Source organism: Megascapheus bottae, chromosome 33 (assembly GCF_031878675.1).
Source record: "Megascapheus bottae isolate mThoBot1 chromosome 33, mThoBot2.hap1, whole genome shotgun sequence".
Lineage (NCBI taxonomy): Eukaryota > Metazoa > Chordata > Mammalia > Rodentia > Geomyidae > Megascapheus > Megascapheus bottae.
In genome coordinates, this window is record NC_143541.1 from 7,585,352 (window position 1) to 7,609,251 (window position 23,900).

Below are 23,900 nucleotides of genomic sequence, written 5' to 3' on the forward strand. Positions count from 1 at the left end.
GCCGCAGGGAGGCCCTGCCGAACGCCGAGCAGCTGATGCGAGATGGCTGCCGTGGCTCTGTGAGGAAAGGCGGAGGCCCGGGTCCGGGGCCGCGGACCAGTCAGGCCCGGGGAGCGTGGCGGGTACTGAGGGATGCACCGTCTGGAAGGCAGGGGTCTCGGCTGGCGCCCGGGAGCGCGCGGGCGGGCGTGGGGCGGCGTGACGCACGCGGGGACGGGGCTGGCGGGCCGGCGGCTCGGCGGCGGTGGGGGCGCCCCGGCGGGGCGTGGGGAGTCTGGTTCTGGGGTCGCGCGAGGCCGAAGCCGCGTTTTCTGTGGCGTCCGTGGGACGGTGACGTCCGATCGGTCGTCTCCGGTGCGTGGGGATGAGGAGTGTGTGGGGCGGCGGGGTCCCGGGTTGAGGGGAGCGCGGCCGCTGGGGCCCGGGGCGGCGGGGGTCCCGGGACGGCGGGGGTCCCGGGTTGAGGGGAGCGCGGCCGCTGGGGCCCGGGCCGGCGGGGGGCGCGGGCCGGCGGGGGGCGCGGGACGGCGGGGGCCCGGGACGGCGGGGATCCGGGGCGGCGGAGGGCGCGGGACGGCGGGGGCCCGGGACGGTGGGGGTCAGGGGCGGCGGAGGGCGCGGGACGGCGGAGGGCGCGGGTCCCGGGTTGAGGGGAGCGCGGCCGCTGGGGCCTGAGGCGGCGTGGGGCGCGGGACGGCGGGGGTCCCCGGGATGGCGGGGGTCAGGGGCGGCGGGGGTCCCCGAGACTGCGGGGGGTCACACAAGCAGGACGTGAGAGTTTTGTGCTGGGCCTGCGGCAGGGCGGCGCGCGTGGCTGGGCTTTAGCGGTCCAGGAATCCGGTCTGGTGGTTTGTCATTGCTCTGCGTCCCCTGGTCTGGTCCACCTCGGGGAAAGGCCGCGCGCCGGGTCCAGCCTGACCCGATCGTTTAGTCATGGAGGGGACACGGACTGGCTCGAGGAAACCGCGGGGACCCGATGGCTTCCTGGGTCAGCTCGGAGGACCAGGGGTCCCCTCCCCGGGCCTCCGTCGTCGTCGTCCATCTAAAGCCGAGTTTACTCCCTCTCTCTGTAGGGTCGTTTGTGGTCCAGGTTCATGGCGAGAAATTTCTCTGCTTTTGTGACATAGTTTTGTCGGAATTGTCCGTGTGGCTCATCGCCATTCTGAGGTGACATTGAAAATGTCTTTGGATAAGACAGAAAGTGTAACTTGCTAAAGAAGTCTTTTCATTTTTGAGTCAGTGAGAACTTTAGGCTTGCTGTCCAACTGTCACTGGTTTATTATACAAACTTGTTAAGTTCAAACAGTAAGAGTGCTTTACAAATAGAAACATAAATACGTGTATTGGGGGTGGGGGAGCACTTTAGACACATCTGCAGCCCGACATTTTGCTAGTTAGTTGAAGATGGACTCTCACTAGACGTTTCTGCCTTAGCTGCTTTGAACTTCGATGTTCAGATCTCAGCCTCTTGAATAACTCGGATTGCAAGTGTGAGCTACCAGTGCTTACTTGTTCTTTTCCTTTCTGACTCACAGATTTATTTTTCTTATGAAACAGGGTCTTGTGTGTTGTTGCTCAGGCTGGCCTCAAACTCCTGGGCTCCAGGGGTCCTCCTGGCTCAGCTTCTGAGTAGCTGCACCAGGGCCATTTTGCTTTCTCCCACCAAGCTTCTAATGTTCCTCCTTAACCCAAAGTTAAGATTATAAACAAAACAAACACTGTCTTTTCTATCTTTAGACAATGTATGTAGTTTATAAAAATTTCTGCTCCCTAAGAAACACCATTTTCTCAATGGTTGAAGTGCATCAAAATGGTGAAGTTGGGTCATTTGAATGAACTCTGTTGGCATCCTGCTTGCTTTTTTTTTTTTTGGTCGATTGTGGGACTTGAACTCTGGGCCTGGGCACTGTCCCTAAGCTCTTCAGCTCAAGGCTACTAGTAGCCCTACCCCTTGAGCCACAGGGCCACTTCCAGTTTCTGGTGGTTAATCAGAGATAGGAGTCTCATGAACTCTAGTGCGTCCCTGGACTGGTTTTGAACCTCGATCCTCAGATCTCAGCCTCCTGAGTAGCTAGGATTACAAGCGGGAGCCACGGAGCCCCAAGCCCCAACCTAGCCCAGCTCGTATCCTGCTTTCTTATCTGGAAATCTTCCCACCCTAATGAGTTGCTAGTGTTTCATGATGTTCTCACATCTTGGGTTTAGTGTCTTGGTCTAAGGATTTGAGAGACAGTTCCTTTTTACTGACTCGTACTGAACAAAAGTACCTTTTTTCAACTGTGAAAAGAACAAAGAAAGATGTTGGTTGCTGGTAATTTGCCTGACTTAGCTTTTTTCCCCTTCTTTCCTTTCTTAGATCTCCTCCCGCACCAGAGAGGAAACCTTGTCCACAGCCGTGATGCCGCCACTTCCCCATCACCGGAGGGCTGCTTGCTTACGTTAACACTGGGGGAGTCTGCTCCCAGGGGAGGAATCAAGGGCCTCTTGGCATGAGACCACTGTCCTGAGGTGGAGAGGGGCACAGCCATGGCAACTTTGGATGACCCAGGGGAAGTGAGGGAAGGCTTCCTCTGCCCTCTGTGCCTGAAGGACCTGCAGTCTTTCTACCAGCTGCAGTCTCACTACGAGGAAGAACACTCCGGGGAAGACCGGGATGTCAAAGGACAGATTAAAAGTAAGAGGCGGTGTGCTTCCTCATCCAGTCAGTGACAGCTGTACTTTGTGGGGTAGTCTCATGCGTCTCCATGCCGCTGTCTAGGTAGGATGATGGTAGTAGTGAACAGGTAAGGTGTCTCGTGCTTGGTGTGGGCCTGACTTGGTCAGAACTACTCTGGGTCTTCATTTCATCCGGTGCTCACAGTCGCTGTCCATGGACCTATTTTGCTGGTGAGGATACCAGGCATGGAGAGATTTGGTCACTTGCCTGAATTCACCCCGTGAAGATTTATTTGAAGCTACTGAAGGTCATAAAACGTGATCCGCTGTCCCTTGCTAGATTATCTGAAGCCCGCCCAGCCCTAGCCTGAGATAGTTTGGACAGGAATGTCCTTCTGCTGTGAAAGTTTAGACTTGTTGGGAAGTAGTTAATCTGCCTGTGTATCAACTAAGACTAAAGTGAAAGCATACCACACGTCAGTTTATTTTTTTATTGTTGGTGGTACTGAGGTCTAAGTTAAGGGTCTCAAGCTTGCTCAGCTTACACTCTGCCACTGAACCACCCCTCCAGCTTGAGTTGATTATTTTGATGCACATATTCTTTGAGATAAAATGGTAGTTATGTTAACTAGAAGATCACTAGTTGTATCTATTACAATTTTTAGGACAGATAGGTTTTACTATTTGGGCAAAAAACAACAATGTTAGGCTGGGAATTTGGCTTAGTGGTAGAGTGCTTGCTTAGCATGCATGAAATCCTAGGTTCAGTTTCTCAGTACACATGAACAAAAAAAGAAAGCCAGAAGTGGTGCTGTGGCTCAAGTGGTAGAGCACTAGCCTTCAGCAAAAGAAGCTCAGGGATAGTGCCCAGGCCCTAAGTTCAGGTCTCAGGACTGGCAAAAATAATAAATTAAAATAACACAGCATGGCATTTACATTTAGGGTCTAAAGAAAATAATTGTAGAGAAATCTATAGACAATATACATTGTCTATGCAGTATATTATTTTTCCTGGTTTTCATTTGGGGGGGTAGGAATTCTTTTTTTTTTTTCTTTTCTTTTTTTTGTCAGTCTTGAGGCTTGAAACTCAGGGCCCTGCACTGTCCTTGGGTTTTCTCAAGAGCTCTGTTATTGAGCCACAACACCACTTCTGGCTTTTTCTATGTATGTGGTACCAAGGAATCAAACCCAGGTCTTCATGCATGGTAGGCAAGCACTTTTACCACTAGGCCAAACTCCCAGCGCCGCCACCTTCCTCCCCCCCCCCCCTCGGGTCATTTGAGAGACTTGAGCTCTGGTCTTGGATGCTGCCCCTGAGCTCTTCAGCTCAAGGCTACCTCCCTACCCTTGAGCCACGATGTCACTTCCTGTTTTCTAGTGATTAATTGGAGATGAGTCTCTCAGACTTTTTAATGCTTTAATGCTGGGGCTGGCTTTGCTTTGAACAGTGATCCTCAGATCTCAACCTCCTGAGTAGCTAGGATTACAGGTGTGAGCCTCCATGCTGGCAGGAATTCTTAAATTCTCCTAAGCAGTTTATTCATCAATTGAAAGTACAATAAAACAGAACTATTGTGAAACTATCTATAGTGGTAGAAAAGAGAAGTTCTCAGTTTTGGAGGGAAAAATTAAATAATATTGCATGGCTAAGTTTACTTGATGCAGTTAACTTGTTAATTTTAACATTCCTTTTTTTTTTTTTTGTTAGTCCTGGGACTTGAATTCAGGGCCTGGATACTGTCCCTAAGCCTCTTTATGGTCAAAGCTAGTGCTCTACCATTTGAGCCATGGCACCACTTTTTTCTGAGTAATTTATTGGAAAAAAGAGTCTCATGGTCTTTAGTGCATGGGCTGGCTTCAAACAGTGATCCTTATATCTTAACCTGTTGTGCTGGGATTACAGGTGTGAGCCACTGGCACCCAGCTTAACATTGCTATTACATCTGAAATAAACTTACATGATGTTCTGGCTTAAAAAAAAAAAAATCCAGTCCTGTCCAGTGGCTCACACCTGTAATCCTAGCTACATAGGAGGCTAGGCCAAAGCCAGCCCAAAGACCATGAGACTCGTATCTTCAATTAACCACTAGAAAGGCAGAAGTGGCACTGTGGCTCAAGGGGTAGGGCGATAGCCTTGAGCTGTAAGAGCTCAAGGACAGCACCAGGCCCAGAATTCAAGTCCCATGACTGATAAAAAAAAAAAAAAAATCCTGCTGTTGGATTTAATACTTCCTCCTCTCCCTCCTTCCTGTACTGGACATTGCCTCCTGCAGCAATATGAAAGGAAGGTCACCGCTGAAAAACAAAGAGAAATAACCCAAAATGTTAACTCTTGATGTTAAATCCAGGATCCCAGGTCCTGAAGAGTTGAAGAGAGAAAAGTTCTGACTGCAAATCATATTTACTATATTTCTTGAATTCCATTTCTAACCACCAAGTAAATTTTTGCTCCCTGGACTCAGTTTCCTAGTTCTTCAGCCACCTTGCTTCTCGCCCCTGGCAGTGCTTCTGGAGGCCATGAGAGTGAAGCAGTGGTAGCTGTTGTTTTCATTACTGTCTCCCTCCCTGGTGTTCCTCAGTGCATTTTTTCTACACACATGTGAATCATGCACCTTGTAGTCAAGTTCCACTCCATATTCGCATTCAGGAGAAGAAAAGCATTACAGAAAACATTGGCAGTGATACCCTCCATCCACAAACCCAGTGAGACCAAGCATTTAAAATTCTTGAGGACTCTGATTCCCACAGAGACTTCTGGTTGTCAAAACGGAGCAGAACCACAGCTATTAGAAAGATAAGGAAGAGTACTGCGCTTTCTGGCTTTCAGTTTCCTTTATTTACACTGTCATTTCATTTGACTCTCCCAGCCCTCCTACAGGAAGGCACATTTTACAGATATTATTGTCTGTGGTGCACAGAATCCAGTAACTTATTCAAGGTCACACAGGAATTGGCAGCGCCAGTTCTGGATCACAGACCTGCCACCTCCTAAGTCCACTGCTCTTTCTGCATTACTGATGGTGAAGTGTCCTATATTCTGTTCACAACATGCATTGCGGCTTTCTGAGGGCAGCGGAGACAGGGGCAGAGCATTCTGAAACCTTACGGTAGGGATTTGCTGAGGACAGTTGAAGGATACTCAGCTTTTCAACAGCTTCCATCTTAGCATCCACTTGCCATGTTATTTCTAAGACTGATGAGGCCAGTTTGTGGCGAGGTTAGAGAATGTCCTCAGGCACCTGTGATGACCCCTGTGTAAGATGCATACACATGAGCACACCGAATCTAGGCTGGGGTGTAGCCCAGAGTAGGCAGAGTGTTCGCCTACCATGGGCAAAGACTTTGTTCTACCCCCAGCAGCACACAAAATAAAATTACATGATCCTTTTGGGGTTTTTTTTTCCCCTCTATTTCTATCTCAAAAGCACTAGGAGATCTAGTTAAGCATTCTTTTAGTGCAACGGGTCATTTCCGTAGTGGAAAGAAATTCTTCCGCAGTTCTTATGTAATCTTCTGTATCATAGAATCCGGAAGGCAAAGTGTTAAAGACTGTTGTCATAGGTTTCTTGAAATGTCTCTCTAAAAGCATCTCTTTTTGGTCTTTGCCAGTTCTGAGGCTTGAACTCAGGACCTAATGCTGTTCCTGAGCTTGTTTTCAAAACTCAAGGGTAGTGCTCTACCACTTGAGCCAGAGCTCCACTCCAGACTTTTTTTTTCATTGGGTAGGTAGTACATAATTGGAGATTAGAGTCTCATGGACTCTCTTTCTGGGGCTGGCTTCACACCATGATCCTCAGATTTCAGCTTCCAGAGTAACTAAGATTACAGGTATAAGCCACAGTGCTCAGCTCCATCTGGTTTTTCAGTCCTTCAGAAATTTAAGATATTTGTATTCTTAGACAAGTAAAAAGTAAATGATTCTGGATGCCTGCTAGCTCTTCCGTGTCTGTACTTACCTGTACTTTTGCAAAGCCCTAGGAGTTGTTTTTTAATTTTATTCAAGTAATAGAATACCTCAAAGTCATGAGAACTCCATGAAGTACTGATCTATTAAATATCAAAGTTGTGATATAATTTTGTTTTACCTATATTCTCTATTAGAGCCTACTCAGCAATAATAGTCAACCAAGATTTAAGATTATTAATGAGACCACAGCTGGGAACTGAGAATCTCCTCTCCTCACTCAGTTAACTTCTCTCTATTCTAACCGCTAGTCCTCTTACTTCAACACATGGAACATTCCCCTTGTTCTGCAGAGCCATGGTTTAGGAATTGCCATTGGCCATTGGCAAATGAGGCATTTACTCCAGTTTGCTGCCTGTGCTCTGTAATCTTCAGTAAAGCAAGGTTTACCCTCCACTTTGATCTCATTTTGTCAGTAGGCTTGTCACCCATCTGATACAATGTGAACTGAGCATGAACTGCCACTATGAGCCCTCAGCACTTTGTATTGTGCCTGGGGCATGCAAGGATACAATTCAGAAAATGTTCTCCTCCTCCTCCTCCTCCTTCTTTCCTTTGGCCAGTCCTGGGGCTTGAACTCTGGGCCTGGGTGTTGTCCCTAAGCTCCTTTTGCTCACAGCTAGCACTCTTATCACTTGAGCCACAGCACTACTTGTGGGGTTTTCTGTGATTAATTGTGAGTCTCATAGACTTTCCTGCCCAGGCTGGCTTTGAACTGTGATCCTCAGATGTCAGCCTCCTGAGTAGTTAGGATTACAGGCTGAGCAGCACCAGCATGCAGTCACTATTTCCCCTTTGATTAAGCTCTTAAGTTTAGCGGTGAACAGTGACTTAGGCTTGTGTTGTCTTAATGTTGGCCATATAAACCAAGGTTCTACTAATGCTGACTCAGGCTCTGTGGTTTTTATAATAATAATGTTTCTGTACTTATTGCTCATTTTATAGATATTTCTTGTCCCTTTTTAAAGACAGGCGATAGTTTTATCAACTTTTGTTTTCGAGATTCCCTTGACTTTTTACTGGTGGTCTTCCCAGGTTCATTTGTGGTGTTTGTTTCCTTTTTTTTTTAGGTCTTGTGCAGAAGGCAAAGAAAGCAAAGAACAAGTTGTTGAAACGAGAGGGGGATGATCGAGCAGAAGCAGGGGCCCATGGGTATGAGTCCTTCAGCTATGGAGGGGTTGACCCCTACATGTGGGAGCCTCAGGAGCTTGGTAAGAAAACACTGGCATTTACTCATACTTTCATTCAACGGGTGGTTGTTAGGTACCTAGGATAACCTAGGCAGTATTTGTTTAGATGGAGATGGAGTCAGTAGACCAAGGGTTCTGTTTCTCATGGAGCTCCTCCCCTGGTGACGTATGCTTTGCATGTGTGGTCTGGTTGAGTCCTCACTGCATCCTGTGGGAACCTGCCCAGGGTCAAGCAATTGGTAAACTGCCTAGGTGAGGTATGATGTCAGCCCTGGCACAGACAGGATTGGCAAGATCTGTCTTTGCTTACATTGGGCGTCACCTGCCAGATGAGAGGCACTGGTTTGTTAAGAACATAATTATAACACTGTCTACTATTTCAAACTGCCTTTGTGTGTGCGTGCGTGCGTGCGTGTGTGCGTGCGTGCGTGCGTGCGTATGTATGTGTGTGCGCGTGTGCGCGTGCATGTGCACGTGCGCGCGTGCGCTAGTCCTGGGGCTTGAACTCAGGGCCCGGGCACTATTGCTGAAAGCTGGTGCTTTTATTTTGTGTCACAGCTCCACTTCCAGCTTCCCTGCCTCCCTTTTATCCCCTACCCAGTTGTTACTTGGAGATAAGAGTCTTAGGGCCATTCCTGTCTTGGTTGGCTTTGAGCCATGATCCTCAAATCTCAGCCACTAGAGTAGTTAGGATTGTAAGTGTGAGCCACCAGCTCACAGAATAATTGTCTTTGGGAGGTGATGAAAATATTTCAAAATTTCTTGTGATGGTTGTTCGATCTTGTGATTATATGAAGCCATTGAATTTGTGTGAATTGTGTGTATGTGAATTCTATCTCAGTACAGCTCTTATCATAAATATGTCCTGCCCCACATCCTGAGTTGAACTATCTAATCTTACGTATATTTTAAATGTTGAATAATAATCATTAGTAATATTTTTTGGGGGTGCTTAGGGCCTCATGTAGCTAAATAATGTGTTCTACCATTGAGTTATACCCTAACCTAATTAAATATTTTGGGTCTATGACATGGACAAGTAAGATAAAAAGCACGGTGATTCCTTCATAGTGCTTTATTCTACTTTCCCAAAAGCCTTCCGAGGTCAAGGGACGCTGTTCCTCACTTCCGTCATAGACAGGATGCTCAGGCTCTGCAGGAAGGGGTGTTCACCTGCAGATACCTGCGGGGCCCTCTACTGTCACGGTAGATGGTATTTTGCTGGTTATTTTGGAGACAGAGTCTCATAGACTCTTCTGCCTGCATGCACTAGCTTTGATCTCCCTAGATTTCAGCCTCCTGAGTAGCTAGAATTACAGGCATGAGCCACTGGCACTGGCAAAAGGTAATTTTTTGATGGAGAATCTCAGAAACAAGATCTTCATATGTGCACTACTTAAATAAACTGAACTAAGTCATCTTCTCAACCACATACTAGCTACAATTGAACTGTCTAGTGTCTACACTACTAGAGAGTGGGAACATTCTCGTCATTGCAGGAGAAAACTGCTCTAAAAATCATTCTGAAATAAATAGTTATGAAATATATATAAAAACCAATTAGAGGGCCGGGAGTTTGGCCTAGTGGTTAAAGTGCTTGCCTAGCATGCATGAAGACCCGGGTTCGATTCCTCGGTACCACATACATAGAAAAAAGTTGGAAGTGGTGCTGAGGCTCAAGTGGTAGAGCTCTAGCCTTGAGAAAGTCCAAGGACAGTGCTCAGGCCCTGAGCTCAAGCCCAGGACTGGCAAAAACAAACAAACAAACAAACAAAAAAAACAATTAGAAACTGAAGAAGGATAAATTCCAGGCATATGAACTTGACTTAGCTCTGTGATAACTTATTTCATGATTGCCAAAGTCAGATCACCAGGCTGGTTTTTTGCTTAACTTGCCCATTTCAGTAATTGGAGGAAGAAAATCATGTGGAAAGCCAAATAAAGGGCAAATTTCAGAACTTAATCTTTGCAGTTACCCCTAAACTAAAATTCTAAACTAACATTTAATTGGATGTTAGAGAATGGCAGGGAGGAAAAGGCACAAGTGAAAGCATCGTATGTGGGATATGATCAAGTGGATGGAAGACTTCAGGCTGGGATGTGGCTCAGTGGCAAGGCACATGGCTAGCAAGTGCAGTGTCCTGGGTTCAGTGCCCAGTATCAAAAAAGAAAAGACCACAAAAAACAAAAACAAAAGCAGGGCTTCAGATAGTAAGAATAAGTTCAAAGTACCCATGGCACACCACCAAGCTTAATTAATGTGGTTGTATTCTGTGCCTCAAACTTGCTGAGGGAATAGATTTTAAATGTTCTCATTACAAGACATAAGTGATATAATACACGTGTTTATTAGCCTTGTATAGCCCTTCCATGTAGAAATATTGCAGAAGTACATGTACATGATAAATTTTTTGTTAATTTAGTAATTGAAGGTATCTCAGCATGTGACCATCACCAGTCATGATACAGCCTGCCCTGAGTTCAAGCCTGCCACCTGACTGAAAGAAAGAAAGGAAAGAGATAGCTCAAATGTGCTGTGGCCATGTGCCACTTCGTTCCATCTGTGTTGGGAACCTTCTCTTGGATCTTGGCTGCTGGATTGAGAATGGTACTTTTTTTTTTTTTTTTGCCAGTCCTGGGCTTGAGCTCAGGGCCTGAGCACTGTCCTTGGACTTTCTCAAGTCTAGAGGTCTACCACTTGAGCCTCAGCTCCACTTCTGGCTTTTTTCTATGTATGTGGTACTGAGGAATTGAACCTGGGTCTTCGTGAATGCTAGGCAAGCACTCTACCACTAGGCCAAACTCCCGGCCCCAGTACTTCTTTTTTTTTTTTTGTCATTCCTAGGCCATGGACTCGAGGCCTGAGCATTGTCATTGGGCTCTCTCAAGGCTAGAGCTGTACCACTGGGGTCATAGCACCATTTCCAGCTTTTTTTTCCCCCTATATATGTGGTACCAAGGAATTGAACTTGGGTCTTTGTGCATGCTAGGCAAGCATTCTTACCACTTGGCCAAACTCCAGGCCCAGAATGGTACTTCTTTCTTTAACTAACTACCTTAAGGGCATGTACTGTCCCTTAGGCCATTTTGATCAAAAGCTATATTGTATCAGCTTTAGAAAGTACAGAGAAATATGAGAATACAATGTTCACTCACATTTGATATTTAACATTTACATGCCTGTTAGGTGTTCTAAGAACTTAGTATGTTTCACTTGCTTCGTTTTTAGAACTGCTGTTACCTTTGTTTCGTGAAGTCGTGGTATTGTTACCTTGTGTGGCTTCCCAGTTCCAGAGAGGTTAAGTAATGTTCAAGGACAGCCAGTGTGTGGCAGAACTGAAATCAAGTCTAAGCTCTCCCCCCTATGAGGCCTCTCCTGTCATACGTGGCTGCTGACAGCCATGGTGCGCATTTTAACAACTTCCACTTGCATTCTGGCTCTGGAATTGTTAGTAAGGCTCTATAGTCCTAGGCGTCTTACTGGCTTTGAAAATCCCTGGAGGATAAGCAAGGTTAGCAAGGCACTTACAGAAAGACTGCAAGCCATTTCTCTTCCTTTGTCCTTCCTAGGTGCTGCCAGAAGCCATCTCTCTGACTTCAAAAAGCATCGGGCTGCAAGAATTGACCATTATGTTGTTGAAGTCAATAAATTGATAATCAGGTTAGAGAAGGTAAATTTGTAGTTTTAAAGCACTTTTTCCTGAAAGGACATACCCTCCCCCCATGTCTGGAGGGAGTGCTCAGTGCGTCCTCCATGTCTGCTCCTGGCAGAGGAGGGCAGTGGCACAGAGGACAGGGGTGCTATGGAGGGAATGGCCCAGACCAGCAGACTGGCCCAGCTTCCCTCCCACCCATGAAGCCCTCTGGGTTACTAGAAAGCCTTGCCTTTTTGGGGGGCTCTCAGACATAGTCCTTCAGTGGGGGGCATTGGGTATGATGCCACTCAGTGGCAAACAGGTACAGTGACCAGGTCTGTGAGGAGTGCTCAGCGAGGCCAGTGTGCAGGTTAGAATACCTGGACTGGCTCCTTGTCCTGTGGTCCTGAGGTGTGTCTGTAGCGCAGGATCACACTGTACAGTGACCCCGGTGTGTATAGCCTGACTGGGTGCAGCGGGACAACCATAGCACCTGCTCTACTTCCTGTGCTGGGACGGGAGCTGGGGCTTCATGCATGCTAAGTGCATGTCTCCCACTGAGTCCATATGTGTGTACAGACGTGTGCGTGTGTATTATTAGAGATTGAACCCAGAGTCTGGTGCCATTTGACCTACACTCCCCAGCCCTTTTGTTTGTATTCTGTTTTGAAATAAGGTCTCACTGACTTTGTCCAGAGAGGCTTTGACTTCTTAGGCCTCTTGCTTCTCCTTCCCAAGTAGCTGGGATGCCAGGTGTGCAGCACCACACCTACCCAGGCACACTGTGCTTGGCAGTACTTAGGGACTTGGTAGCCATAACCACAACTGCCGTCACTACACTCTTATCCCTTACCTCTTTTTGTGGACCTTTTAGGCAGAAGTGTGTAACCAGTTTTATTGTGCACCAAGACTGGAAAATAGTGCTTACCATTGTTTTCACGACTGCCCCTCCCCCACCCTGGCCTTCACCTGGTCACCTGGAACAGGTGCCACCAAAGAAGAGACTGGGGGTAGATCATAGGAAGTGGGGTGCCTTCTAGCTATGGAACGGCAGCTCTATTCTGTATGGAATTGCTGTCCTGGAAGCACGGTTAGGGGTGGCTGGGGACTTGAGATGCAGAGGTGGGCATCTGCCCGAGGGCGTGGCAGGGACGTCCTGATTAACTCCATTTGGTCCTGTTTTCGCCTGCCCAGCTCACTGCATTTGACAGAGCAAACACGGAGTCTGCAAAGATTCGAGGTAACTAGCACTTGGCTCATATTCATTCTGCTTACTAGTTTTTGTTTTCCTGGCTAGCAGTTTAAATTTTGTTTTGTGTTGTGTTGTTTTGTTTTTCCCAAAGCAATAGAAAAGTCTGTGGTGCCTTGGGTCAATGACCAGGACGTCCCTTTCTGTCCCGACTGTGGGAATAAGTTCAGCATTCGGAACCGACGCCACCACTGCCGCCTCTGCGGGTCCATCATGTGCAAGAAGTGCATGGAGGTCATCGGGCTGCCATTGGCAAGTAGGTGTCATGGCTGGTCACCCCCGGCTCATGAGTGCCACTATATCACCACCACGGCCACCATGCTGGCAGCCATACAGTAGTCCCTGTGGGGGTCGGTAAGGATCAGGCAGTAACTCTTTGAAGCATTTTGGACTACCTGTGGTTCCTAGGATGTTTCTTCTTATCCTTTCTTTTTTGGCCAGTCCTGGGGCTGAAACTCAGGGCCTGAGCACTGTCCTTGGGCTTTCTCAAGGCTAGAGCTTTGCCATTTGAGCCACAGCACCACTTCTAGCCTTTTCTCTATAGGTGGTACCAAGGAATTGAATCCAGGTCTTTGTGCATGCTAGGCAAGCTCTCTACCACTAGACCAAACTCCTGGCCCCATTGTTTTGGTCTTTTTGACCACCTCTTAACTATGTAAATATTAGTCAGATACTGGTGGTTCATGCCTGTAATTTTAGCTACTTAGGAGACTAAGATTTGAGAATCATGGTTTGGAGCCAGCCCAAGCAGACAGATCCCTTATCTCCAACTTATAGCAAAAACTGGAAGTGGAGGCAGGGCTCAAGTGATAGAGTACCAGTTGTGGGTAGAAAAAGCCAATTAAGAGTACAAAGCCTTGGGTTCAAGCCCCCATACTGGCCTAGCCATATTCAAGGTCCTGAGACCTATTCTCAGCACTTGGAGAAAAAAAGTAAAAAAGTACAAAATAGTTCAAGGGTTATCTATAAGAGGCGGCAGCCTGGATGTGACTCGTAGGTTTTCCTTTGTACAGTCTGGACGTGGCTCCTAGGTTTTTGTTTGTGCAATCTGTTATACCAGGCATAACAGATACAGACATGTAACTAAATGACAGCAACAGAGTTGTATCTTGCACTCTTGAGAGGCTCAGCAGTAATTTATCGGCTCTGCTTTGTGAGACTTTGAGAAGAAGACTCACAAATCAAGCAATGCCTATCCCTCTGTCACGCAGAAGGGCCCCAGGTCATATGGGGCTACTGAGTGCCATAGGTGCCTGGGGCTTCCCCTGTGGACGGAGCATTGCTTTTCCCACCAGTGCCCCACTGCAGAGGCAGAAGGGGGCAGGTCCCTGCCCCAGGTGGAGCCTGAGCTTTCTCCCCAAGCCAACCTCCCATAGCCTGGCGGCCCACCGTCATGAGCACAGGATAACGGATGCTGTGGAGGTCATGGCTGCCCCTCTGTGGTGTACAGATAAGCTGACCAGTGCCAGCAAGGACGCCCTGAACACCCACACCAGCCCCAGCCAGTCCCCCAGTAGTGTCCACGGCTCCCGGCGGGGCAGCATCAGCAGCATGAGCAGTGTCAGCTCGGTCCTAGACGAGAAGGACGACGACCGGATCCGCTGCTGTGCACACTGCAAGGACACGCTGCTCAAGAGGGAGCAGCAGATCAACGAGAAGGAGCACACGCCCGACATCGTGAAGCTCTACGAGGTGAGAGCCTCTGCCTTCCCGTCGGGTTGGCCTCCAGAGTCCAGAGAATGTCTGCAAAGTTGTTCCCTTGAGTTATTATGAGTTCCTGCCGAGGGCTGGGCTGTGGTCCCAAGCTGGGTCCCTGTGAGTCACAGAATCCTCCTGGGTATCTTCTGACTACTCATTTCTCCATCCGCTCTGCCCACTTGCAAGAGGACTGTGGGGGCTTTGAGTCAAGGGAGGAAAAGCAGTTGCAGTGTTATGGATGGGTTGTGTGGGAAGGCAGAAGCTGGAGGTATAAACAGTGGACTGGAAGGGTCCTTGGGAAGGCTGGACCCCAGTGACCCCACAACACCCCTGGTAGAGGTGTGCTTTGAAAGTGCCCTGGTCTGAGGCTGGCCAGGTAAGACCTGTCATCTAGGCAGGGAGTCGGAAGTCAGGAAGCTGCTTGAGCAGCTGAACTGGTTTTTTTTGTGTGTGTTTCATTTGTACTGGTTTGGGGGCTTGAACTCGGGGCCTGGGTCCATCACTTAGCTTTTTTGCTACTGCTCTACAACTTGAGCCACAGACTCACTTCCATTGGAGATAAAAGCCAAATAACCTTTCCTGGCCAGGCTGGCTTTGAACCTTGATTCTCAGATCTTAGCCTTCTGAATAGCAAGGATTCCAGAGGTGACCATGGGTACCTGGTTCAGGAGCAGTGATTTGTCAGTGATCACTGAGAGGCCACCACAGACCAGGATGGCTGTGTCTAGGCCTGCCATGCAAAGCGAATACTGAAGTTACCAGAAGCAGTATGGATGAGACTGGTACTGAGCTACTGGTGTACCATCCTCTTCCTTGCCTGGAGTAGCCACTGTGCCTTTTGCCTCATTCTGCCCTGGCAGTGCTGGCAGCTTGCTCTTGCTTAGAACTTCTCCCAGGAACATCTGGTCAAGGCTCCACCCTCGCTTTCTTTTCTTCCCTGTAAGATTTTCTGCCCAGAATGTAGGTGTATACATTGTGTGGGGGGAACAGAAGGTTTGAAAGATGAGCATTTTACACACATCTTTGTTATGTGGCAGCATAGCTTGAGACCGTCACTCACCTCTTCTTTTTTCTTCTCAGAAATTACGACTTTGCATGGAGAAAGTTGACCAGAAGGCCCCTGAATACATCAAGGTGGCAGCATCACTAAAGTAAGCCCCTGTTCTGTCTTCTAGTTCACTGGTCACTCTTCTGCCACTTCAGGTCAGACCTGCAGTGGCTGAAAGGGCCAGCCTCTTCTTTTTCTTTTCTTTGGTGGTGGGTATGGAGTCCCAAAGCTGTGTATATGCTAAACTCATGCTGTACTCCTAAGCCTTACCCCAATGGGCGCCTTTCCTCTATCCCTGCTTTTCTTCTGGGGCTAGCTGACAAGACTCCTCTTCATGTCTGCATTTCAGCAAGGCACATGGCTTCATCATAGAAACGTTGTAAAAATACCTAGTCTTGCTTAGGCAGCGAGCTCTTTCTGACAGAGGAGGTTTGGGCAGGGCCTGGAAGGAGTGACCTCGCTCCTGCTCGTGCCTTTGAGATGCCTCTTCCACAGTGGCAGCAACGTGTCAGAGCCTAGAGCTGGCATTCCCTTTTAGGCAGTGGCTGGCAAACTTTAGCCTGTTGATTAAATCTAGTCTGCCATCTGCTTTTGGCAAGTAAGATGTGGCTGACACATCTTTCTGTGGGTCATGGAGCTTGAATGTGGGGCCTGGGCACCGTCTTGAGCACTTTTTTTTTTTTTTTTGCCAGTCCTGGGCTTGAGCTCAGGGCCTGAGCACTGTCCTTGGCCTTTCCTCAAGGCTAGAGCTCTACCACTTGAGCGTCAGCACCATTTCCAGCTTTTTTCTATGTATGTGGTACCGAGGAATCGAACCTGGGTCTTCGTGCATGCTAGGCAAGGACTCTACCACTAGGCCAAACTCCCGGCCCCTGTCTTGAGCACTTTTGCTCAAAGCTAGCACTCTACCACTTTGAGACACAGCTCCACTTCTGGTTTTTTGAGTAGTTAATTGGATATAAGAGTCTCATGGGGACTTTTCTACCCAGGCTGGCTTTGGACCAAGATCCTCAGATCTCAGCCTCCTGAGTAGCTAGGATTCCGGTGTAAGCCGCCGTGCCTAGCCCTTGGTCAGCTTTTTATTCCCCTGCTCTGTGGACAGAGTGAAAAATTTATTGGCTTTATGCTGTAAAGTACTATGACTAAATCATTTAGTAAATTGCTGCTTCGTTCTATAAGACAGCAGCGTAATTGCATGGGAAAAAGTGAACCAGAGTGGATTCCGCTGCATTTATTTGGTCTATGAGTATCTGGTGGTCCTTAGAGCCAGACCACAAGTATGTCCCCGAGGTGTCTGCACATCAAAAAGTGGGCACCCCAAGAGAAGAACACCGCTTTGTTGAACTTGAAAGGCCCCTTTGAGAGCCGACCCTGCCTCTGCGAGGCCTTAAACCTTGAGCGCCTTCCTGTACCACATTCTGTACTCGGCATGGTGAAACGCAGGTCCAGTGTTGTGTGATTCTCCTTAGTGCCGGGGAGACGACCTACAGCCTGGAGCATGCTGGCGACCTCCGACTGGAAGTGCAGAAGGTGTATGAGCTAATAGACGCGCTAAGGTAAGCTGGTCCCGTGCAGGTCTGCTGCCGATGAGGTAGAAAGTGATGCTTGACGGCAGGGTGGGCAGCAGAGCAGGCCTGGCGACAGCGGGCTTGTGTGAGGGCTGGCCAGTGCCCAGGTACTCTGGCACTTAGTTCATTCCAGAAGTTTCTGGTCAAGGATTTCATTTGGTCATTGTTATTAAACAGATAGGAGCCAGCCATAGACAGCATTGTGTGCCCGTCACTGGCCTTTCTCAGGGAGCCAGCATGCTGACAGGGCACAGGAGAGGAAGCGTATCACAGCCCACACTGCCGGAGGAGCTGGGAGGGAAGCGGTACTCTGTTCACACCTAAGCTGCTTAGACCGTGGGCTGGTTGCTGAGGTGCTTGGCCCTTGCTGGGGTAATTGAGATGGGAACCACTGTCCACCCGGACATTCAGAACCTGCTTCATGGTTCGCAAGGCCTGGTGCAAAATGAATGTTTTCTCCAGTTTCAACAACATCAAGATCTTTAAGACAGCAGTCACGCAGGCCGCTCACCTCGGAGCCTGCACACAAATCGTGCGTCCTTGCTGCGTTAGGAGTCTGGGGTACAGCCAGAGGGCGAGAAGCTCTTTTTAGAGTCCTTACCCACTGCCACACAAGCTCCTGGCAGGAGCGCAGCTCCAGGAACTTCTCATCCGTGTTTCTGAGGTGCCTGTTACACCGGTGTGTTTGTTCCAATCCAGTAAGAAGATCTTAACCTTAGGCTTGAACCAGGACCCTCCACCACATCCTAACACTTTGCGGCTGCAGAGGATGATCAGATACTCGGCTACACTTTTTGTGCAGGTAAAGCCGTTCTGGGTGGCATAAGTGTTGCCGTTGGCCTGTGCTGTGCCTCAGCCTCTTGATGGGCATTATCAGGGTCAATGGCTCATTCTTTTCTAGTCTTACATCCATTATTTTAAAAGATTATGATTCTATTATAAATGACATCTATAGAAAAAGCTAGTTTTTAGTTAAAGGAAAACTTTTTTTTGGGGGGGGGGGGACACGTCGTGGGGCTTGGACTCTGGGCCTGGGCGCTGTCCCTGAGCTCTTCAGCTCAGGGCTACCCACTTACTCCTTGAGCCACAATGCCACTTCTGGTTTTCTAATGGTTAATTGGAGATAAGAGTCTCATGGTCTTCAGTGCCCGGGCTGGCTTTGAACCACGAGCCTCAGATCTCAGCCTCTTGAGTAGCTAGGCTGACAGGAGTAAGCCCCATGCCCAGCAGGAAAACTACTTTTAATCTTGTTTTCCTAATGTAATCATCACTTTTTTCCATTTGCATTTTCATGTATATATAGTAGTTATAGTTGGGACATACTTACAAATTTGTAAGTGCTTTATATAAAGCACTTTTTTTTACACGTCGCTCAAATAGCGTGTTTCAGTGGCGAGAACACTGCTTCCAGTGGCTGCCATCCTATATTGAGCCATTGCATTTTTGTTGGGTATTCGATAGAGTCAGATTTTTCTCTGGTAGATGTGGTGTGTGGCATGTGCTTGTTGGGCATTCTTCCTGGGTTCAGGCTCAGGACTCGGGGCAGACTGAATGAGGGTAAGATCTGAGTGGGATATCTCCCGCTCGCCACTCCTGGGGCTGCGTGAAAAAAGAGATCCAGTGCCCAGGGTTGCAGGCTGGTTTTCCTGCACTGCAATGAGGAGGAGACTCAGCCTTTCTCCTTTAGTCATTGACTCTGTGCAACAACGTAGTATTCTGAATGCTGGGCGGCAGTGAAAGGGGACTCCCTTTCCGGTTCTCACTGAGGGGCGGTGGTAAAGGACTGAAGTGCGCGCTATTTAAGAGGGCGTGAGTACTGTGGAGGGGTGCGTGGGAGCAGGGGGGCCTGTGGATGGGGTGGACAGTGGAGAGCCTGTGCAGAAGCGGAGGCTAGGCCAGCTGCATGCTTGGGGTGTGAGAACTTGCAGGGGAAAGGCAGCCCTGCTGGAGGTTGGCTGTGGCCCAGTGGAAGGGTGAGCCCCCCTTCCGCTGCCGTGGGGACTGTCGCTCCAGAGGCGATGCCAGCCTGGGCAGATGGCTTAAGAGTCCGCTCTTCTTCCTCAGAAGGTGTAAATGTGACCTTACGTGTGACTCCCCACAGGAGAAGTTACTGGGTCTGATGTCACTGCCAACCAAAGAACAGTTTGAGGAGTTGAAGCGGAAGAGAAAGCAGGACCTGGAGCGGAAGAGGACCATGGAGAGGCAGGTTCGTGACCCACTCATCTGGCAGCTCCTGCCTGCTTAGGAGTCCTGCGAGCCACGTGGCTTTTGACTGGCCTCACTGTCACCTGTGGAAACCAGAACCTTTGTTGTTGCTCTCCCAAGTCCTCGTGTTCTGTCAGTGGCTCTGGTGATCTGTCGTAGAGGGTGGCAGTGGCCCCCTAGGAAGGCTGGCAGGATTCCAGACACCAGGAAGGTCCTTTTAGAAGACACTGGAATGTGCACAGTTACACAGAAAATGGCTGAGCGTGGTGGCACTGTCCTGCCAGTCAGCTGGTTGAGGCAGGAGGGTTGCGAGTTCCAGGCCCCCTGGCAACATAGAGTCCCCGACTAATAAGAAAAATGAATCAAGGTGTGTTATATACATAAACGGATCAATCGAAACCCCTTTGGAAAATGAAAGTAAGTTGAAAAAATTAAAGGGCCACATACGGAGGGCTCAGGCCTGTAGTCCTAGCTACGTAAGAGGTTGAGCTCAGAGGTCACCGAGGGCAGCAGTCCCAAGCAGAAAAATCCATGAGCCTCTTATCTACAACTAGCAGCAAAAAGCTAGAAGTGGAGCTGAAGCTCAAGTGGTAGAATGCTAACCCCGAGCACAAAAGCAGAGCTGGCACCCAGGCCTTAGATCCAGGCTAGTGCCCGTGTGGAAAAAGGGGGGGCTGGGTACCAGGTTATGGCTTCATGGTGGAACACTTGCCTTGCATGCTTAAGGCCCTGGGTTTGGTTTCCACCTTGCCAAAATAAAGCCAAAAAAGAATGTGTGTTGAACACTGAGATTCTAACTGGTGTTCATTCTCCCGGATGCTAGACCAGGAGATTGTGTGAGTGTGTAGTGATGCTAAGTCTTGTCCCTTGCATTCTGTGAGTGATGGTATTCTTGACGATCCAGGCCAGCACCCCTTGATTTCAGCTCTGATGCCTTAATCCTGAGGAGAGAAAATAAGAGTGCCACCGCGACTGGAGGTCGTGGCTGCCAGTGTCTGCTGCCTGGCTTAGCGTGGCGACCCTGTGGTTTTGGTGTTTGCAGGCATCCCTGGAGTCCCAGCGAAGGCTTGAGGAGAGGCAGAGTGGCCTGTCATCTCGTGCAGCCAACGGGGAAGTGGCGTCTCTCCGCAGGGGCCCCGCCCCCCTGAGAAAGGCTGAGGGCTGGCTGCCGCTGTCGGAAGGTCAAGGGCAGAGTGAGGACCCCGACCCCCTACTCCAGCAGATCCACAACATCACATCGTTCATCCGGCAGGCCAAGGCCGCGGGCCGCGTGGACGAGGTGTGCACGCTGCAGGAGAACCTGCGGCAGCTGCAGGACGAGTATGACCAGCAGCAGACGGAGAAGGCCATCGAGCTGTCCCGGAGGCAGGCGGAGGAGGAGGACCTGCAGCGGGAACAGCTGCAGATGCTGTGGGAGCGGGAGCGGGAGCGGGAGCGGGAGCAGGAGCAGTTCCGGGTGTCATCCTTCCACACCCGGGCTCGGTCCCTGGATTTCCGAGAACTCACACCCTTCCAGCTGGAGCCCAGCCGGGGGCCTCGCACTCACCTCACTTACGCCTTGGATCTGGACTCGTCCCCACCTCAGGGCAGCACGGCTCCTGAGACCCCTTCTCCCGTCAAAGCGTGGTCTGTGCCCCAGGTCCCTGGCCAGGGCACGGCACGGCACAAAGACACGTCTTCCCTGAACCCGTTTGCCGAAGACCTTCGCAGCCCCCCAGAGGAGAGTGCTGCCAGCCCTGCTGCTGCAGAGGTGGCCCTCCGCCCTCCAGCCGCCGCCCCCAGGGAGTACAATCCTTTTGAAGAGGAGGAGGGAGGGGACGAGGCACCAGGGAATCCCTTCGGTGACCCGGACAGGCCAGCGCCCAATCCATTTGAGGAGGAGGAGGACCATCCCTCCCCAAGGCCCTCGAGCCCCCCTGCCCCCAGGAACCCCTTCGAGGAGCCCGCCTGCACCAATCCCTTCGAGGGGGACAGCGACAGCCCCGAGGCTGAGGAGCCCATCGAGGAGGAGCTGCTCCTCCAGCAGATCGACAACATCAAGGCCTACATCTTCGACGCCAAGCAGTGCGGCCGCATGGACGAGGTGGAGGTGCTCACCGAGAACTTGAGGGAGTTGAAGTGCACCTTAGCCAAGCAGAAGGGGGGCCCTGACTGACGGCAGGGCAGCAGCCTGGGGACAGGAGAGGACCGCGCTGGGTGCTGAAGGGAAGAGGCAGGCTGGGTGGCTGGCTGCTCGGAGACTAGGGGAGAATCTGCTGAATCTGCTGTGCACTTCGGGGCATGTCCACTACATCTGAGTGACACCGTGCGGTAGAGCAGGACATTCCATTTCTACCACTCCACACAGCTGGGGGGCCATGGCAGGAATGGCTGCCAAGCACCTCTTGGCCCATTTGCTGCTCCCTCACCTCCGTGTGGTTCCTATAGTCCAGGCAGGTCGAGGACCGAAGTCTGTGGGCCCCGGGCACCGGGCCTCTGCCCTGCTCAGAACTGCCTTCCATGCCGTGTGGGAGGAGAAGACCTGGTCAGGAGAAGGAGGCGGGAGGGGCAGCCAGTCTCATCTCCCCTCAGTTTAAGGAAGTGAAGCGGGGTGTCAATTTGAACTTGATCATGGGCTTTTTGAAATAGGAGTGGTAATGATAGTGTTGTCAGGGAGAAGTTTGTACCCCAACACTGTCCTCCTTCCCTCCCTCTCTCCCTCCCTCCCTCCCTCCCTCCCTCCCTCCCTCCCTCCCTCCCTCCCAGGCTCTGGTCTCATGAAAGGGCCCAGCATGCAATGCAGGAAGTTGCTGTGGCAGGTCATCCTGAGAGAGGAGAATTAAAGTGACTTTGAAGGCCCTTCCATTAGCTCTCCTTGTGGTTCGTCCTGAGCTGTGGCTGATGAGAGACCTTCTGACACTGCCAGTATTGAGAACGGGCGGTGTCCGGGAGCCAGGCCAGGATCGCGGTGGCACCTGAACTCTTCAGTGAAGGCAGAAGGGAAGTGGTCGGCGGTGCTCTGGTGCTCTGGCTGCAGGAGCCAAGCCAGCAGGTTGACAGCCAGAGGTGCTCAGCTCTGGGTAGACTTTCTGCAGTTGTACTTACTCTTGGTTAATGACCGCTGGTCACTTTATGCCCTTCACCAGCCCTTGGCCATGCTTCCAGCTTCTGGTATGAGAGTTGACTCCTTTGCTCCATTCCGGTGAAGGTTCCTCTTGATGATGGGAATGCCTGAACTCTGGGTGTGAAGAGTTCTTGGTGTTTACTGGCTATGTTTGGTTAGTACCTGTGGGGGCTTTTGACCTGCAGAAGAGTGGGGGTGGGGTGGAGGGCCTTACACTCAGGCTCTGTTCACACAGGACTGTGTGGGAGGTCCCAGTGTCAGCCGAGTGCCAGCCTGATGTCCTGGGCCATGGGCCATTCTGTGAGGCCCGGAGCCAGGCATTTAAGATGTTGCCTGTTGGGCCTCTTTCAGAGGTCCAGCTCCTAAAGGCCACCACAGGGACTCAGGCTCACAGGCCTGTGCCTCCCCGCCTAGACCATCATTCCTCTCTGCTTCTCATCATTGCTGTTCTTAGAGAATGTGTCTATTATTATTATTATTATTGATTCACTGACTGAAGTCAGTACCAGCTAACAGCCTATAACTAGAGTCTGGAGAATCACACAAGAAACACTTTTTATTTTTTCCTTGCCTTGAACTCATGGCCTGGACACTATCCCTGAGTCTTCCTTGAGCACTGCTAGCTCAAGGCTAGTGCTCTGCCACTTGAGCCACAGTGCCATTTCCGTTTTTTGAATGGTTAATTGGAGATAAGAGTCTCACAGGGGTTTTTCTGCCTGGGCTGGTTTCAAACCATGATCCTCAGATCTCAACCTCCTGAGTGGCTAGGATTGTAGGTGTGAGCCACTGGTGCCTGGCTAGAAGAAACACTTTTCAAAGCTAGTTTTTTGTTGTTGTTGTTGTTGTTGTTGTTGTTTTTTCCTAGTCCTGGGCTTGAGCTCAGGGCCTGAGCACTGTCCTTGGACTTTCTCAAGGCTAGAGCTCTACCATTTGAGCCTCAGCACCATTTCCAGTTTTTCTGTGTATGTGGTACCGAGGAATCGAACCCAGGTCTTCGTGCATGCTAGGCAAGCACTCTACCACTAGGCCAAACTCCCAGCCCACTAGATAAACTAAATAAAACTAAAAGCAGATTCTTCGGACCTTATTCCCGAGAAGCAACCCCCCCCCCACACACACCCCTGTACTACTTCCCACGTGGGTTACAGACAGGTTGGCAGCTGAGAAAAACTGGCCTATAAGTTGTAACCATGGCTTCATGTTCTTACCGCATGTGAATGTTTCCCCCTCTGCACTGTGTTTGATTCCACTCGGCTTCCTCTGTTAGCGAGTTGACAGATCGCTGATGCAGACACTCATCATGATCCCGACAGAGGAGACTGGGGGTTGGGGCATGAAGCTGGCTGCTGCTTGTTCACCTTTTTGTATTTTCTACCTAATGACTAAAGACACTAACTCGCTGCATTTGCTGTCATGTCTTCACTGACTACAATGAGCCATGCTGTAGACTGGATGTGGGCGTCGATAGGCAATGGGACTTCCCAGGTCACAGGCCGTCATGTGGCTGTCACTGTCAGCTTGAGGGTTGCTGATGTGCATGCACTATTCTGGGTCTTGTATCAGAACTTCTTTTCTAAAAAAATAA

The 23,900-nt window shown here is 49.9% G+C and overlaps 1 protein-coding gene across 1 annotated transcript; it reads left to right on the plus strand.

Annotated features, from left to right (window-relative positions):
* Positions 1-18: 18 nt before the first annotated feature.
* Rbsn (rabenosyn, RAB effector) lies at positions 19-23,150 on the plus strand. Its single transcript, XM_090323974.1, has 12 exons — positions 19-122; positions 2,357-2,674; positions 7,690-7,830; positions 11,380-11,480; positions 12,639-12,684; positions 12,788-12,949; positions 14,144-14,385; positions 15,472-15,542; positions 16,909-16,995; positions 17,707-17,809; positions 19,109-19,213; positions 20,255-23,150. Exons 2-12 carry the CDS (start codon positions 2,527-2,529, stop codon positions 21,365-21,367), a joined length of 2,319 nt encoding a protein of 772 aa, XP_090180100.1. The 5' UTR covers positions 19-122; positions 2,357-2,526; the 3' UTR covers positions 21,368-23,150.
* Positions 23,151-23,900: the final 750 nt, after the last annotated feature.

What these genes read in the sequence shown, in the direction of transcription:
- Rbsn (XM_090323974.1), top strand. Translation starts at nt 2,527, where the DNA reads ATGGCAACTTTGGATGACCCAGGGGAAGTGAGGGAAGGCTTCCTCTGC. An exon ending in GAGCTAATAGACGCGCTAAG is followed by an intron (nt 16,996 to 17,706) that starts GTAAGCTGGTCC and finishes GTTCCAATCCAG; the next exon opens with TAAGAAGATCTTAACCTTAG. An exon ending in CGGCTACACTTTTTGTGCAG is followed by an intron (nt 17,810 to 19,108) that starts GTAAAGCCGTTC and finishes GACTCCCCACAG; the next exon opens with GAGAAGTTACTGGGTCTGAT.